The 19290-nt window shown below is 38.4% G+C and overlaps 1 protein-coding gene across 5 annotated transcripts; it reads right to left on the reverse strand.

Annotated features, from left to right (window-relative positions):
- Positions 1 to 9231: 9231 nt before the first annotated feature.
- LOC107785918 (uncharacterized) lies at positions 9232 to 15255 on the reverse strand. 5 transcript variants are annotated; one of them, XM_016607337.2, is made up of 3 exons: positions 15124 to 15255; positions 13924 to 13986; positions 9232 to 13531 (listed from the first exon to the last, which is right to left on the reverse strand). In XM_016607337.2, exon 3 carries the CDS (start codon positions 12418 to 12420, stop codon positions 11452 to 11454), a length of 969 nt encoding a protein of 322 aa, XP_016462823.2. In that variant the 5' UTR covers positions 12421 to 13531; positions 13924 to 13986; positions 15124 to 15255; the 3' UTR covers positions 9232 to 11451. The 5 variants fall into 5 exon arrangements, with proteins under 5 accessions (XP_016462823.2, XP_016462819.2, XP_075102819.1 ...); XM_016607333.2 differs by having other exon boundaries at positions 9232 to 13695; positions 15124 to 15254; XM_075246718.1 differs by having other exon boundaries at positions 9232 to 13755; positions 15124 to 15254.
- Between the last annotated feature and the right edge of the window lie 4035 nt (positions 15256 to 19290).

Genomic DNA, 19290 nt, shown 5'->3' on the forward strand with positions numbered 1-19290 from the left:
GATTGAGATGGTTCGTAGGCAAGAGCGGGTTGAGAGGGAGGCTAAGAGGCCTCGTGGTTCCGGTGATTTCAGCGGTGTTCCTTCAAGGGGTCAGTTTTACCGCGGTAGGGGCCGTTCTCAAGACACGCTCAGGCGGGTCGTCTAGCTCATCATGGTGTATCAGCTAGCCATGGTTCTTACAGGGCTCACTCAAGCGAGTCTTCATTCAGTGCACTACCAGTGCAGAGTTCTCATAATGCCTCGTCTGCTCAGGCTTCTACAGGTAATTCTTCGAGTTATCAAGAGCAGCAGTTCCGTCAGAGGAGGGGTTGTTTTGAGTGCGGAGAATTGGGTCATTTCAAGAGAGATTGTCCTAGGTTGTTGAGTGGGACTCCACATCAGAGTTCTCGACCAACGACACCGGCACCAGCAGTTACACCACCCACCCACCCAGCTCGGGGTGGGGGTCAAGCGGCTAGGGGTCGCCCAAGAGGGGAAGGCCGATCGGGTGGCGAGCAGGCTCAATTCTATGCTTTTCCTGCCAGGCCAGATGTTATTTCCTCAGATACAGTGATCACAAGTATTGTTACAGTGTGCCATAGAGAGGCTTCTATATTATTTGACCCTGGTTCCACTTATTCATATGTATCATCATATTTTGCCCATTATCTGGATATGCCCTGTGAGTCCTTAGTTTCACCTGTTTGTGTATCTACACCGGTGGGTGATATTATTACTGTGGATCGTGTGTATCGGCCGTGTGTGGTAACTATTGGGGAACTAGAGACTAGAGGTTATCTCTTATTACTCGGTATGGTTGATTTCGATGTAATCCTGGGTAGGGATTGGTTGTCTCCATGTCATGCTATTGTGGATTATCACGAAAAAATCGTGACGTTGATGATGCCGGGGTTGCCCAAAGTTGAATGGAAGGGTTCTCTAGATCTTGTTCCTAGCAGGGTAATTTCTTATTTGAAGGCCCAATGTATGGTTGGAAAGGGATGCTTGTCATATTTGGCCTTTGTGAGAGATGTTGATGATACTCCTATTATTGATTCAGTACCGGTCATGCAAGACTTTCCGTATGTATTCCCTGTAGACCTGCCGGGTATGCCATTCGACAGGGATATTGATTTCGGTATTGACTTGGTGCAGGGCACTGAGCCTATTTCTATTCCTCTGTATCGTATGGCACCAGCTGAGTTAAATGAATTGAAAGAGCAACTCAAGGAACTCCTTGAAAAGGGGTTTATTAGGCATAGTGTGTCACCTTGGGGTGCACCAGTTCTGTTTGTGAAAAAGAAAGATGGTACTATGCGGATGTGCATTGATTATAGGCAGTTGAACAAAGTTACAATCAAGAATAAATATCCAGTGCCGCGTATTGATGACTTATTTGACCAGCTTCAGGGAGCGAAGGTGTTCTCCAAAATTGATTTGAGCTCTGGGTATCACCAGTTGAAAATTCGGGATTCGGATATTCTAAAGACGGCATTTAGGACTCGTTATGGCCACTATGAATTTCTTGTGATGTCTTTTGGGCTAACCAATACCCCAGCAGCATTTATGCATTTGATGAATAGTATATTCCAGCCATATCTTGATTTATTTGTCGTGGTATTTATTGATGATATTTTGGTATACTCACGTAGCCAGGAAGAGCATGCACAACACTTAGGTATTGTATTACAGAGGCTGAGAGAGGAGAAACTCTATGCTAAATTCTCTAAGTGTGAGTTCTAGCTTAGTTCGGTGGCATTCTTGGGACATATAGTGTCCAGTGAAGGAATTAAGGTGGATCCGAAGAAAATAGAGGCAGTTCAGAATTGGCCCAGACCATCCTCAATTACTGAGATTCAGAGTTTTCTCGGCTTGGCCGGTTATTATCGTTGCTTCGTGGAGAGATTCTCGTCTATTGCATCGCCTATCACTAAATTGACCCAGAAAGGTGCTCCGTTCAGGTGGTCGGATGAATGTGAAGAGAGCTTTCAAAAGATCAAGACAACATTAACTACAACTCCAGTATTGGTATTTCCTATAGGTTCAGAGTCTTATACAGTGTATTGTGACGCATCGCGTATTGATCTCGGTGCAGTGCTTATGTAAAACGGTAGGGTGATTGCCTATGCGTCCAGACAGTTAAAGTTACATGAGAAAAATTATCCAGTCCACGATCTTGAGTTAGCAGCTATTGTTCATGCCTTGAAAATTTGGCGGCATTACTTGTATGGTGTCTAGTGTGAGGTATATACCGATCATCGGAGTCTACAACATTTGTTTAAACAGAAGGATCTTAATTTGCGGCAGAGAAGGTGGTCAGAGTTGCTTAAGGATTATGATATCACTATTCTTTATCATCCCAAAAAGGCCAATGTAGTGGTTGATGCCTTGAGTCGTAAGGCGGAAGTTTGGGCAGCTTAGCATACTTATCGGTAGCAGAGAGGCCTTTAGCCTTGGATGTTCAGGCCTTGGCTAATCAGTTTGTTAGATTGGATGTTTCGAAGCCGAATCGAGTTTTGGCGTATGTGGTTTCCCAGTCTTCTCTGTATGATCGTATTAGAGAACGTCAGTATGATGACCCACATCTGCTTGTTCTTAAGGACACTGTTCAGCACGGTGATGCCAAGGAATTCACTATTGGAGAGGACGGTGTATTACGGATGCAGGGCAGGCTATGTGTGCCTAATGTAGATGGTTTGCGTGAGTTGATTCTTCAAGAAGCTCACAGTTCGCGGTACTCTATTCATCCAGGCGCCGCGAAGATGTATCAGGATTTGAGGCAACACTATTGGTGGAGGCGGATGAAGAAAGATATAGTTGGGTTGGTAGCTCAGTATTTAAATTGTCAACAGGTAAAGTACGAGTATCAGAGGCCAGGCGGATTGCTTCAAAGACTTGAAATTCCGGAGTGGAAATGAGAGCGTATTACCATGGATTTCGTAGTTGGGCTCCCACGGACCTTGAGAAAGTTTGATGTTGTTTGGGTGATAGTAGATCGGCTGACCAAGTCCGCACATTTTATTCCAGTTGGTACTAATTATTCTTCGGAGCGATTGGCTGGGATTTATATTCGCGAGATTGTTTGCCTACACGGTGTGCCGGTATCCATTATTTCAGATCGGGGTACGCAGTTTACCTCATAGTTTTGGAGGGCAGTGCAGCGAGAATTGGGCACACAGGTTCAGTTGAGTACATCATTTCACTCTCAGACGGACGGACAGTCCGAGCGCACTATTCAAATATTTGAGGATATGTTACGCGCTTGTGTCATTGATTTTGGGGGTTCTTGGGATCAATTTCTGCCACTCGCGGAGTTTGCTTACAATAACATCTACCAGTCGAGTATTCAGATGGATCCGTATGAAGCTTTATATGGGAGACGGTGTCGGTCTCCAGTGGGTTGGTTTGAGCCGGAGGGAGGTTAGACTATTGGGTACTGACTTGGTTCAGGATGCTTTGGAGAAGGTCTAAGTAATTCAGGAACGGCTTCGCACGGCACAGTCTAGACAGAAGAGTTATGCCGACAGGAAGGTCCGTGACGTTCCTTATATGGCTGGGGAGAAGGTTCTTCTCAAGATTTCACCCATTAAGGGTGTGTTGAGGTTCGGGAAGAAGGCAAGTTGAGCCCTCGGTATATTGGGCCTTTTGAGATACTTAAGAAAATTGGAGAGGTGGCTTATGAACTTGCTTTGCCACCTAGTCTATCAGGTGTTCATCCAATGTTCCATATATCCATGCTCCGAAAGTATGTCGGGGATCCGTCTCATATTCTGAATTTCAGTACAGTACAGCTGGACGGTAATTTGACTTATGACGTGGAGCCGGTGACTGTTTTAGACTGGCAGGTTAGAAAGCTGAGGTCAAAGAGCATAACATCAGTGAAGGTGCGGTGGAGAGGCCAGCCGGCCGTAGAAGCTACTTGGGAGCTTGAGCAGGAGATGCAGAGCATATATCCACACTTATTTGAGACTCTAGGTATTGTTCTAAACCTGTTCGAGGACGAACATTTGTTTAAGAGTGGGAGAATGTAATGACCCGGTCGGTCGTTTTGAGTATTATAACCCCTTTTCCTTATTTACTACTCAATTTATGCTTTATAAATGTTTTATGACTTACCGGGTTAGTGGGTTTGGGTCCGGAAGGAATTCGGAGTGAAATGAGACACTTAGTCTCATAATTGAAAATTTAAATTAGAAAAGTGGACCGGATATGGACCTATGTGTAAACGACCTCGGATTTGAAATTTTATGATTCCAATAGCTCCGTATGGTTATTTTGGACTTACGAGCGTATCCGAAAAATTATTTGGAAGTCCGTAGTGGAATTAGGCTTGAAATGCCGAAAGTCGAATTTTTAGAAAGTTTGACCGGGGGTTGACTTTTTGATATCGGAGTCGGAATCCGATTTTGAAAATTTTAATACCTCCGTTATGTCATTTATGACTTGTGTGCAAAATTTAAGGTCAATCGGACGTGATTTGACAGGTTCCGGAGTCATTTGTAGAAATTAAAAATTTCAAAGTTCATTAGGCTTGAATTGGGGTGTAATTCATGATTTTAGCGTTGTTTGAAGTGATTTGAGGGTTTGACTAAGTTCGTATAATGTTTTAGGACTTGTTGGTATATTTGGTTGAGGTCCCGAGGGGCTCGGGTGAGTTTTGGATGATTAACGGATCAAAAATTTGGACTTGAGCAGCTGCTGGAATTTTCTTATATCTGAAGATGTTTTCCTTCTACTCGATCGCGTGAATGCGTCTGCGATCGCGTAGGCTTAATTGGTCAGTGAGGGTTTTGTTCTACACGATCGCATGGGGATATCTGCGATCACGTAGAGTTAATTTGAGGCAGTGATATTTTGTACTTCGCGATCGCGTGAAGCGGGACGCGATCGCGTAACTATGTGAGTTTGTTATTCGCGAACGCGTAAAGAAGGTCGCTTTCGCGTAGAGGAAATTGGGCAGAAATGGAAATCGCGCATTTGTGCTTCGCGATGGCGTAGGTCTGTGATCTTATGCATCGCGATAGTGTGAAAAAGTCCACCATCGCGTAAAGTTAAACCTGGGCGATGGAAAAAAATTGTTTTTCGCGATCGCGTGAAAATGTTCGCGATCGTGTAGAGAAAATGTCTGGGCAGAGAGTTTTAGTTCTGAAATTTTCAGTTTTTGACGGATTTGAGCTCGGGAAGAGGCAATTTTCGGGAGTTTTTCAAGAAAAATAACGGGGTAAGTATTTTTAACTCAATAGTGGTTAAATTACCCGAATCCCTGGTTGTTTTTATCATTTAATTGGTGAATTAAGTTGGAAAAGTTTGAAAACCCTCTTAGTTTAAATTGAAGATTTGAGGGTCGAGTTGGGGTCGGATTTTGATAAAATTAGTATGGTTAGACTCGTGGTTGAATGGGCTTCCGTATTTTATAACTTTTGTCGAGTTCCGAGATGTGGGCCCCATAGGCGCTTTTTGAGCTAAAATTCGGATTTTTATGAAAAAATAGCATTTTCTTATGGAATTAATTCCAATGAATTTTATTGACTGAATCGAATTATTTAAGGCTAGATTCGAGGCGTTGGGAAGCCAATTCACGAGGAAAGGACATTGCAGAATAAGAATTTCACGGCTTGAGGTAAGTAGCAGTTTTAAATCTGGTCCTAAGGGTATGCAACCCCGGAATGTTGTGTCATGTGAATATTTTGGAGGTGACGCACATGCTAGGTGACAGACGTGTGGGCATGCACCGAGGGGATTGTGACTTGGTCCGTCCCGTGAAACTGTAAAGTTGAATAATTTGTTGTTAGCTACATGCTCTCTATGTGTTGAACAAATTTGACTATAAATCATGTTAGAAATCATGCTTAGGCTATGTGATAGTACTGTTGGGACCCACCTAGGTCGCGTACTTATTGAATTATTTGCTAATTGTTGTCTTGTACTCAGTCATGATTTTTCTTGCGTATTATACCTCAGCCTTTTCTGGATATTTGTTGATACACTATGTTATCTTTGTTTGGGCAGACCTTTATGATTTCTGAGAGCTCGAGAGACTAGAGAGGTTGAGGACAGAGTAAGGCCGAGGGCCTGTCAGTGAGGTAAGGATATTATGGCACGTGAGTTGTCCGTGCAGGATATTATAGCACGTGAATTATCCGTGCAGCACGTGAGTTATTCGTGCAGCACGTGAGTTGTCCATGTAAATTATGGCGCTTGGGCTGTAGGAGCCCCTCCGGAGTCTGTACACCCCCAGTGAGTGCAAGTACCCATTGAGTGTGAGTGCTGAGGGTTGAGAGCCGAGTGGTTGAGTTGTTGTGATGAGTTGAGTGACTGTGGTCTGAGAGAATGTACTTGCTTTGCATTTGTTGTTGCACTTGGTTGCTATCTGTCATTGTTATGAAATCACTGAAAGAATTTTATATCCGAATTACATGAACTTGAACTGTATAAAATTGATTTGACTTAAACTGCCGGATTTGAAAGCCTGTCTATTCTTTGCTGGAATTACTGAAAGTGAACTATAACTGTGTAGCTCGTCATTATCTTCCGTTCCTTAGTTATTATTGTTACTTGCTGAGTTGGTTGTACTCATACTACACTATGCACTTCGTGTACAGATCCAGGTGTTCCCGGACATAAAGGGTGTTGATCATTTCGCGCAGTCGATTTTCAGGAGATTTTGAGGTAGCTGCCGTGTTCCGCAGACCTTGTCTCTCCTTCTCTATCTCCTTGTTTACTGTATTTGGTCTCAGACTATTATAGACCGTATTTTCCATACTTGTATTCATATTAGATGCTCATGTACTTAGTGACACCAGGTTTTGAGGAGTGTTTGTGTGAGTATTTGTGAAATTTTGTATTGTATTAAATTATTGTATTTTTAAACTTAAGAGAAATTGTGGTTTATTGAGATTATCTGCTTGCCTAGTATCGAGATAGGCGCCATCACGGCAGGTTAGGATTTTGGTCCGTGACACACATAGTCGGTCGCCTATTAGGATTTAACAGTTGAACCATATCCTAGGGTGACCCAGAGCTATAAGGACAGAAGAAATTAATACATTATTCTTCTACAGGTCCTTGAAAGTAAATTGTATATTTCATGCTATCCGGTCGTTCAGTGTTTTTGAGAGCGAGAAGCACAAAAATGCGACAGGGACTCGCCTCGCTTCAAAAGCGAAGCGCACGCTTCATTGAAGTGAAGCGCAATTCTTAAAAAACATAATGTAAACCTTGCAAAGACACAATCAAATTGAAATACATATAATATATATAATAATTAATTTTATAAACTGAAATACACATTAAAAAAATTAAATAAACTAAAATATAAACAGAAATACACATTGAAAAATCAAATAAACTGAAAATATAACACACATGTATAATAATAATAATTAATTTTATAAACTGAAATACATATAAAATTAATCAAATAAACTGAAAATATAACATATATATAATAATTAATTTTATAAACTGAAATACACATTAAAAAAATCAAATAAACTGAAAAATATAACATATATATATAATAATTAATTTTATAAACTAAAATACATATTAAAATTAATAAATAAGAAGAATAAAAGAGGAAAAAAAAAAAGAAAACCAGCGCCTGCCCTAGCTATGCAGACGCTGGACGAGAAAAAGTGAAAAAGAGAAGAGAAGAAGAAGAAGGAAGAAAGAAGGAAGAAGAAAGAAAAAAAAGATAAAATACCGCTGGACGGAAACAAGAAGAAGAAAGAAGGAAGAAGAAAGAAGAAAGAAAAAAAGGAGAAGAAGAAAAATTACCTAGAGGAAGTTGAAACCCTAGCAGCAGCAATGGTCGATCAATTTGGGAAGAAGAGAGAAATGGTCAATTTGGTCTTAGGGGTCTGTTTTGTGTAATAAAAAAACAGACCCAAACTTTTTTTTTTTTTAAAAAAAGGCCCCTCTGAAAAGAAGCGAGCGGTTCTACGCTTCACGATCGCTTCGTCGCTTCGCGCTTCTTCAACTGAAGTGAGCGCTTCATCTGGTCGAGTCTCCTCAGGCATGAAAAAGCGAGCAACCATCGCTTCGCATCGCTTCTCGCTTAAAGCGACGAAACGATCGCTTTTTAAAACATTGCAGTCGTTAAGGAGTGTTGCTAGACACCGCCCTTGATTAGTATATTGATGTGATCAATTTACTACCGATTTAGTATTGAACCTATGGGGTCGCACACTAACGAGTGTTCTGATCTTTGCTAAAGGATTAATTACTTTATTATTTGATAATTAAATTAAAGAATTTAATTAGTCAAATAAATTTAGTTATTAATCCAAATAAAATATTATTATATTATTTGCTAGCACATAGGATATAATTAATATTGTGGACAAGTTGAAGTTTTCTATTTTAAATAAGAAAATTAAATTACATCTCTTGGTTGATATATATATATATATGTACTTGGTAATTATAATTAATATTTGTGTATATGAATATAAATGGTAATTATAATTAATATTTGTGTATATGAATTCCATAAATGAGTTACATGTTTTTATTTTAAAAGTATGACTAAATTGTAGAATTCAATTTAGAATTGAATTCCATAAATGAGTTACATGTTTTTATTTTAAAATATTGACTAAGTTGTAGAATTCAATTTAGAATTGAATTCCATAAATGAGTTACATGTTTTTATTTTAAAATGTTGACTAAGTTGTAGAATTCAATTTAGAATTGAATTCCAAATGAGTTACATGTTTTTATTTTAAAATGTTGACTAATTTGTAGAATTCAATTTAGAATTGAATTCAATAAATGAGTTACATTTTTTTATTTTAAAATGGTGACTAAGTTGTAGAATTTAATTTAGAATTGAATTCCATAAATGAGTTACATGTTTTTTTAAATATTTACCATAAGGCATATGATTTGTATTTTTCAATGGATATTATGTGTATATATATGTGTGAGTCCTAATTAAGAATTAGGGAGATATAGATCTTATACATATTGTAAAGTCATGTAAAAACCAAGAGAGTTATTCTTGATAAGAAAATTGTTTTGAGAAAGTAATAGTGCAATACAAAGCCAAGATAGAAAATACTAGTACAAGAAAATTATTTCTTGTTCTTCTACCTTTGAGTTGAGATTTTTCAGACACAATGTTTTCATTCAATTTGTTCGCGGGATTTCATTGAGCAAAGAGTTGATAGCAAGGATCAGTCTCGGTGTAGATACGCATAGAGTCTTCGCACTATCGAAATAATTTAAAACGGGACTCTATTCACCAGGTACGTCTTAGATCCGATATTTGACATATAAATAAATTTTAAACACGAAAAGTTCTCCCTAGGATTGTTATTGTCTTCCGATGCGTGTTATGAACACCTCTACACAATCCTACACTCCACGAGTTCACTACTGCTGCTGCCCAATATATATCGAGCAATAGTAGGTGTCTCTCGACCATAAAGAGCCTAGAAAGGGGTCATTCCTGCTAAAGTTTGTAGAGCTGTGTTGTACCAATATTCTGCCCATGGTAACATAGCCACCCAATCAGAGTGCCACAAAACAACGAAGATATTGCTCTACACATTTGTTGAGCGCTTCAGATTGACCATCGATTTGAGGATGGTACGCGGTGTTCATCGCTAACGTGGTGCCCTGCATCCTGTTTAGTTCCTGCAAAAGGGAATGGATAAATCTTGGGTCTCGATCAGTTACTATTGATCTCGGAGGCCCATGTAACATGATGACTCCGACAACGAACGCCTCAGCCATAGTCCGAGTAGATTATGTTGAGGGTAATGCAATAAAGTGGCCTAATTTAGTCAATAGATCCACTACTGTCATAATAGTTACTTTGCCCCTTGAAGCTGGAAGGCAGGTGATGAAATCCATTGCTATGCCTTCAAATACCAAATCGGGCGTAGGCAAAGGGTGCAATAATCACGCTGGATGATGGTGGATATCCTTCATCTGTTGACATAGTGAACAAGTTGAGACAAACAAATGCACATCCTTCCTCATATTTTTCCAATAAACATTTGAGGCCACACGGTGCAATGTACGGGCTATACCAGCATGTCCCCCCAATGGAAGTAGCATGGAATTCCGATAAAAGTTGTTGTCTAAGAGGGAAATCAGTAGGAATTACCAAGCGTCCTTTATAAAATAAAAGACCTTCTCTAAAGGTGAAGTCAATGACAGAGTCTAGTTGTTGCATAATAGATGTCTGAATGTCGAGCAACTCCAGATGGTTCTTGTTGAGTTCAATTCTTCAACAAGGGCAGGTATTTGCATAGTAATGGCCAAATAACTAGCATCAGGGGCTCGTGAGAGAGCGTCAACTGCTAAATTCTGTTTCCCGGGGGTGATATAGAATGCGAAAATCATACCCGACTAACTTACAAAGCCACTTCTGTTGTTCCGGGGTTTATATGATTTGCGTGGTAAGGTTACGGAGATCTTGTTGGTCTGTAAGTATTGTGAATCTTCTGCCAAGCAGGTATTGATGCCATTTACTAACATCTTGTGTAATGACAAACATTTCAGGGTGATAAGTGGACGCTCCTTACATTCTGGGCTTTATTTTTGACTGAAGAATGCCACAGGATGCCCCTTTTGAGACAGTATCGCACCAATCCCAACTCCTGATGCATCTGTTTCCTCTTGAAACTCATGACTAAAATCAGGCAAAGCGAGGACAGTGGTAGAGCTCAAGCATGGTTTCAAGGTTTCAAAGGCCTTTTGTACGCGCTCAGTCCAGAGAAAAGCATCATGACATAGTATGCTAACTAAAAGAGCAGCAATAGAAGCGTAATGATGGATAAAACGCATGTAATACTCAGTGAGCCCCAAAAACTCTGTACCTCCTTGATATTTCGTAGGGCTGGCCATTGCTGTATAATGGCAATTTTGCTAGGATCCACAACCAATCCTTGAACAGATAGTACATGTCCAAGGTAATCAACAATTGTCTGCCCAAACAAACACTTGCTCTGCTTCGCCACTAAACTGTGTTGGCGTAACAGTTTCAACACTAAACTAAGATGTTCCAGATGACTAGCCCAAGTTGGACTGTAGACGAGAATATCGTCAAAGAAGACCAACACAAAACGGCGCAAGTAGGGACGAACAACAGAATTCATGGCAGCTTGAAAAGTGAATGGCGCATTAGATAAACCGAATGGCATAACCAAAAATTCAAAGTGACCGTCGTGGGTTCTAAATGCCGTCTTTTCAATGTCCTCGACTCGTACCCAAATTTGATGATACCCTGATAACAAATCCAGTTTGGAGAAGAACTGAGCTCCATATAATTCATCAAATAGTTCGTCGATTGTAAGAATAGGGATATCTTTGACAGTGATTGAATTCAAGGCGCGATAATCCACACAAAAATGCCATGTACCATCCTTTTTCCTCACCAAAAGAACTGGGGATGAACATGAACTAGAGCTTGGACGAATTATCCCAGCTTGAAGCATCTCATAGACTAGTCGTTCAATTTCAGTCTTTTGAAAATGGGGATAGCGATAAGGACGAACCTTCACCGGAGCAGAACTTGGAATAAGAGGAATACGATGATCTTGAGGACTCACTGGGAAGGCCTTGGGGTTTCTGAAAAATATCAACAAAAGAAGTGAGTAAGTCCTGAAGATCGGTAGGTGGAAACTCCGTAAGCACAGACTCAGAAACCACTTGTTCTTCTTGAACTAGTTCCAACCGAAAATATGAAGAGATAGTATTTGTTGAAGCTAAATGGTGCAAACTGTGCAATTGCACCGGTTGGAGCATAGTTGGTGGTTTATCTTGACATCTCATAGTGCTGCCATTGTGAGAGAACTCAAGGACGTGCATGGCATAATCAGTGAGAACCGGGCCCAATGTGGCCAACCATGACACCCGCAGAACAAAATCAGCATCATGTAGGGCCAACACATAGAAATCCAAAACGAGCTCACAGCCTTGGATAGTGAGGGGGATTTGCCGAACAATCGCATCATAGCGTAAGCGCTGTCCACTACCCACCATGACATAAAAACTCGGAATCGGTTCAATGGTCAATTGAAGGAAAGTCGCGATCCTAGTTTGAATGAAATTGTCTGTACTACCGCCATCGACGAGGACCTGAATTGGAGAACCTTTCACATGGCCGACAAACCAAAGAGTATTCAGAGCATGGAAGGAAATAGAAGAGTGCTCTTGCACCTCAAGGCATTGAAGTTCTTCTGCTAGAGCTTCGTCAGAAAGTTGCAACTCCGGTAACTGAATGGTAGTGTCATGCTCTTCAGTTAACAAAAGGAGTTGGGGAAGATTTTTACACTTATGAGAAGCAGAGTACTTCTCATCACAATAATAACAGAGTCCTTTCTCCCGACGACCTTGAATTTCGGTAGGAGTGAGACGTTTGAGGGGTAGACGTTTGAGGGGTAGACGGCCAGGCAACGTTTGTGATTCCAAGGCTGGAAGAGCCATGGGTGTTGGACGAGGGTTAGGGATTGTAGAGTAAGTCGGAGCAAATGGGGTGGGAAACAAGGGCAATGTACGGGCCAAGTCTAGTTGGATTGGGCTCCGAGTAAAGGCTGTTTGAACCGGGCCTTTTTCAAAATTAATACGCCTCTACTGTAATTGGGCCACCCGAATAGCTTTATTTAAAGTTTTAGGATCCTTGGCCAATCACTTAGTTTTTTATTGCGAAACAACCAGCGATACCAGGCTCGAGCCTTACCGTCCAAGTAAAAGGAAGCAATAGACACACGTTCCTCTTCCACAATACCATAGAAATCAAAATAACGTTCTGCCTGGAAAAGCCAATCATTCGGATCCTCACCAAAGAATCGACCAAACTCTACACATGCAGGCTTATGACATTGAGCCGTGGAGGACGACGAACCAGTGAACGGCACGGTATCGTCGACAGCATGGGAACGAGAATCATCGAGAGGGGGAAAGCGAGTGTTCAACGCTGCGAGTTGAGCAGCCAGATCCTTAAGCATGGACTAATGAGAATCCATGATGGAATGAATTTCAACCAATTCCAGCGTAGAACCAATCGAAGCTTTTAGTTTGTTATCGGACATAAACGGAATGAAAGCACCAATGTAGCAAGGGCTACTAAACTAGCAAGTAACAACAACAACTTTGATTATATTGAAAATACCAACTGGAAATTACATCTAAAAATGACAATAAGAAAAAGTTGGAGATGAGAAGCAGAAGAAGGGGATGAGATCAGAGACAGAGGAATGGGATGAGAAGGGGATATTTTCATAACAACTTTTGCCTAAATCACTACAATGCCTACGTCTGCTATATATAACTAACTCCTGGCCCACACACTTTCATTTAGCACTTACTACATAATCCATTAGCTTTGCAGGTGGTTGTTTCTTGAGTTTGCCTCTATCCAGATTGCCCTTCATCACTTCATTACCCAATTTATTCTCAATTGCCACATCAGCTTCGTCTAAGATTGTGTTGACAACAGGGTACATACCTTTCTCTTTCAATGTTTTAAGTGCCAATGTTTTCTCTTTTTAAGTGGCACGTTATTAGCAGCTTATCTCTAGTCAATTACAGCCTCCAACTGCCAGTAACAGATACCAAGCAAGAATAGCATTGCAACAACAAAAATGTAAATTCAGTAGAATTGTACTTGAAGAAAACTTACCCTATTATCAGTTGAATAGACGCATATCAACTGATCACCTTGTTCAATATCTTAATTTCAACCTATTATCCTCATATATTCTGCCAAAAATATAATTACATGTTCACTCACTTATTCAGTAAACCCATCTCTAGAACATCCTAAGGGAAAACAGAATTTCTCAGTTGCATTAGTTCGTTAAACAACTTTCATCAAAACATCAAAGAGGAAAACATAATTCATATTCAAGATTTAATTTTTTTAAGAAAGCAAAAATCTTTCTTTCAAATTTGAAATCAAAATAAAACAAAAAGAATGTATTTCCTTACCTTGAAGATTGCTTGAAATAGAGAGAAAGAAGAAGTTGTTGTTGGAAAAATAGAGTGGACAACCTATTCAAATTGGAAAAGCAAAATCACATACCCAAAGCAAAAGAACATGTTGCATGTGATATATAAACCTCAAATCATATACCACCAGGGGCGGCTCTAAGGCTAGGCAACTAAGGCCGTCGCCTTAGGCCCAAAACCCTCCCCCAATTATTATTATTATTATTATTATTATTATTATTATTATTATTATTATTATTATTATTATATAATTTATATAAATAATTATTATAAATAAAAGTGTCACAGTATTTGTTTTGGTTACTATTTGATTGAGGTTATTTTATAACAATAAGTTATAAATTATGATATTTTCTTCACTCATTATTAGTATATTTGCTTCACTCTTCAATTTTAAATTTATCCTTTTTATATAGAAATTAAGTTATACATTGACAATATAATGAATTTCTTTTACAATCTTCTTTGAAACCGTATGAACACAAAAGCATTCATGCACCAATTTGTTTTTAGTGTAATTCAACATATTATATTAGGTTATTTATAATTTATTTTAAATATCTCGCCAATGAGTGTTACTTAATTATGAACAGTGTAAATATTTTTGACACTATTAATGCTCAAAACTTAAACTATTATGCTATGTACATTCATTTCTTTTTCTTGTTTGTGATGATAGCCAAATTAAAATTTTTGCTTTGAGTTCTGGACCTCAATATTTGATAATCAACCACTTTATTCTTTATGCTCTTCGTCCTAATTTTTTTAATTCGCTATTTTGTGTCTTAAATGATTAATTTGTTTTTTAGAAAGCAAATTTTTTTGTTAGTGTTTTATAAAATAAATTTGAGGGCCTCTCAATATGGTTTCGTCTTAAGCCACGAGCTCCGTTGAGCCGCCCATGTATACCACCCAAGGTTTTCCAAGCCAAGATGGGGTTTTGATGGTCGCTATGCCCAAGTAATTTCATGTCCTAGAATATAATCATTGCCTCAACCTTTTAAACCAATTTCAAACATGCATGTAGTGAATCAAATAAAAAATGACCTAAGCTCAAGATTTTTCTGCTTTTTTGTAGCCACTAAAAAGTCACTATTGAAACTCAAAGAGTAAGCAAAAATATAAATTATAAAACGAAATTAGAAGAAAACGGTATAAAAAAGGATGAACAAAACTCACCGGTGAGAGAAGTAGTGCCGGCAGAGAAACGCGGAGGAAGAAGGAGAGACAGAGAGAGCGCGAGTGAGAAACAAACTAAAATTCGCTTATAAAATTCACAAAGAAGAGCCAAGTTCCGGTGGATTTGTCCAAAATTAACACGTGGAATCACAGTTTAATTAGAAACTTGCCTCACTTTTGGTGTTATTTACGCAAATGCCATTCGCCATACCTCACTTATTATATACTAGTTATTATAAAGAAAAGGCAAAAAAATGATCTATGTTACGATTATTGAAATTTGCAAGGCAGCAGCAAGTTCCATCGAGCTACACTATTGTTGAAATTTGCGAGATTTCGAGTGCAAGTCAAATGGGCTTAAATGAATTAATGTCAAAAGTCGTAGAAACGATATGGGTAGCCACTTTTTAAAGTGGTATTTACTTTTTATTCAGCATTTTTAATGTTGAGCAAAAATAGTCACTACTCTATTAAAATTAATATGAAAAGATGATGTTATCCTTTCTTCTATCTTTTTTCCTTCCCAAACCCTTTATCAAAATTTCAAAACCCTTTCTCCCGATCAAAATTTTTCAAACTCCTCTCGTTACTTCTCTTCCCCATGCAGTAAGTTCTTCCCCGACTTCATCCTAAACCCAAAGGCAGACCACTTCCTCGACGTTGCAGACCACTTCCTCGACGTTGCAGACCACTTCTCCAGCGACTTCGAATTTTTATTGTGAGATTTGCTTGCTTATTTCAATAATTCAGCCAGCCTTTTCTTCTCATCATCGAAATCAGGATTTGCAGTTCCAAGGTTCTCGACATTTTTCGCGAATCGAATTGTATGATTTCTATTTTGCTTTTACACTTTTTGTATTTTATATTGTGTCTTAATGTATTCTGGTTCTGTTATTTATTAAGCTTATGTAGATGGTAATGGGATCACTTTTTTGAAGTACTTGTGCAAATATTTTTTTTGGTGTTATTGCTATGGGAGCTGGTTTGAACGATAAAAGGATAAAAAGGATTATGGAAAGTTAATTCAACTGGTACTATGCTTCTATTGGAATGTCAACACTCGTCGCGACGACCTTAATTGTGTATACTTAAGCTGTTTTTGGTTGGTATTTGGTTTTGGAATTCCTGTTATCCTTATGCTTTTCTCTGTTCTGGAAATCAGCTTTCGTTTATAGTAGAAATAGTTGTAAATCTTCATTAGATAGTAATTCAAAATATTAGTCACAAGCTGGTGTTGGTTCAGTTTTAGTTCCAAACTAGATATTTAGGAAGCATATTATTTGAATCCTAGTACTAATGAAGTGGAATCTTATCCAAATGATAGTAAGATAACAATTTCATATTGTGACACTGTTAGGTATTCCTTTGCCGGTGAGTCATGGTTCGCTTGTAGGATGGAGTAATGCATATGGCATCTTCACAGGCCCCATCTTATTCTTCAGTTTTTTGTCATTGTTCATCTTCATAACCTTTTCCTCAATTTCACAGCTTTTTGCTGAATCTTTCTGCAGCTTGTAAATGTGCAGTTGATTAAATAATCTATGTGTCAAGGAAGTTGCTGAATATAAATTTGTATGCTAACTGTGTTTAGGAAAGATGCATCTAATTAGGTCCTGAATTTTAGTTTTTTAGTTTAAATATTCAGGACATTTCAGAAAAATAATCCTAATGTTTACCTTCTATTTCCTTCTTTGTAGTGTGCTAATAGAAGGAGATCGTTTTTTCGAGTTTGATGATTGGCGTAATTTGATGAGCTATTGGAAATGAGATTTTCAGTATAAGGAAACAATAAAAAATTTCTTGTCGAACACGCAATGAAAGAAGTTGAGAGATGGTGTTTTCGGAAACTTTTTCCGATTGGAAGGTGTGAAATTCTGTGGCAAACTTATTCATTGTGTGTTGCTTTCTGAAATTGTAAGCAATGATACGAATTCAATGACATTCAAGGTTTTTGATCATGAAGTGAAGTTTACATGTGAAGCCTTCTACATAATTACTGGATTGAAATGTTCTTCTTCTATGGACTTCAACTTTTTGAGTGAAAGAGCTAATAGGCTTTCTAAAGTTTATTTCCCTAGAAAGGATAGAATTGAGTTAGGCGATTTGTGGCATTTTATTACTAGTCGCCCATCTGGTACAGCTGCATCATTTGTAGGCAGCGACGACGATGCGGTGAAGTTGGCAACAATTTATTTTGTTGAATCTGTGTTAATGGGTAAGCGCAAGACTCGGAATGTGTCTAAGCGGGTAATGAAAATCATTGATGACAATGAACTCTGCTCTTCTTTCAATTGGGGCTCTCTTTGTTATCAAAAGTTACTCAAATTATGGAAGAGTTGCTTGAAGCCCAAACAAAATACTTCAAACAATGAGAATGAGAAAGAGACAGAGAAAGACAAAGATAAAGAGAAGGACAATTATTCTATACTTGGCTTCCCTTTTGCCTTCTGTGTATGGATTATGGAAGTATTCCCAGTTTTTCAGAAAAACCCGTTTGTGAACTTCAGAGAATGCGGGTTCCCCCGTATACTATGTTATTCAGATATGAAATCTCTGTTATGACAACCTATGTAAAAAGTACTTCCATAATGAAAAAGTAAGTTTATAGGATTACTGGCTATCTTTTTATCTATGTGTTTTGGTTGTAAATACTTACTTTTTCCCTTTATATAATAGGTGTTTAAGTTGCTCGAGATGGTACTTTCTTCTTAAGAAGATGCGGAGCTCGCTAGTGCGCATGTGCAATTATCTCAAGATCATAGTTCAATGCCTTCAACACAATTTGATAAGGCTTACTTAAAGAAATTGTTAATGTACGTTTTCTGTCTTTGAATACCATTAGTTTTTTTTGCTTATTTTTGCTTAAGAGACTTTTTTGTTTTTATGGTCTTTGATTCAGAGATTATCGGAGAAGTTGAAAAAGGATTTGTAGGCAGAAAGTGTTAGAATACATCAAAAAATAACTTTATAAAAAAAGGATTCAAAAGGACATCAAGGTAGCATGTATTTAATTTTTGAGCTTCTAAATTATAAATTTAGGACTAGATGTCCTTTATTTTTATGCTTGTAACTCTAAGTTCAGGACTAAGTGTCCTTAATTTTTGAACTTGTAACTCTAAGGTTAGGACTACCTGTCCAATATTTGAGCTTGTAACTCTAAGTTTAGGACTACATGTCCTTAATTTTTGAACTTGGTAACTCTAAGTTCAAGACTACATGTCCTTATTTTCTGAACTTGTAACTCTAAGTTCAGGACTACATGTCCTTATTTTCTGAACTTGTAACTCTAAGTTCATGACTACATGTCCTTATTTGCTGAACATGTAACTCTAAGTTAAGGACTAAGTGTCCTTAACTTATAAGAAGCTAACATTCTGATTCTTATTTTAAATACTATCTCATAGGCTTTAAAGAAAAACCTAGAGTCAAAGGTTGATACTTTATTGAAGCTTCTTGAGAAACCTCATGAAAGGAACAAAGAGCGAGAACCTAGTGTTCCAATTAGCAAAGATGCAGTTGATGATAAATGTGACGATACAGATGTGCATCTAGAAGATCGTTATGAAAGCTTTTATAGAGATATGCATTTAGAAGATGAAACTGATATGGGCATCAGAATTGGTAAAGGTTAGATAGAGTTTTTGATTTTGTTGTCATTGTAAATTTATATTCAATAGTTGTAACGACCCGACTTGTCGTTTTAAGAAATTACGTCTCGTTCAGTGACTTAAAGTCTTAAAAAGCTTCACACATGTATTATGACCCGCGTGTGTGGTCGAGTTTGGTTTTCGAAAGATTCGGAATTTAATTTAAAGAAAAATTCTCATTCTGAAGCTTAAATGGAAAGAGTTGACTTTTGAGCAAACGGTCCGGAATGGAATTTCGATGATGGCTATAGCTTCGTATGATGATTTCTGACTTAGGCGTATGTTTGGATTTGGAAGTCCGTAGGACAATTTAACACATTTTGGCGAAAGTTGGAAAATAGAAGATTTTGGAAATATTCTACCGACGGATGAATTTTTGATAACGAGGTCGGATTTTGATTCCGGAAATGGGAATAGCTCCATTAAGTCAATTATGACTTGTGTGCAAAATTTGAAGTCTTTCAGGATTGATTTGATACATTTCGGCGCAAAATATAGAAGTTGGAAGATTTAAAAACTT

Source organism: Nicotiana tabacum, chromosome 23, assembly GCF_000715075.1.
Source record: "Nicotiana tabacum cultivar K326 chromosome 23, ASM71507v2, whole genome shotgun sequence".
Lineage (NCBI taxonomy): Eukaryota > Viridiplantae > Streptophyta > Magnoliopsida > Solanales > Solanaceae > Nicotiana > Nicotiana tabacum.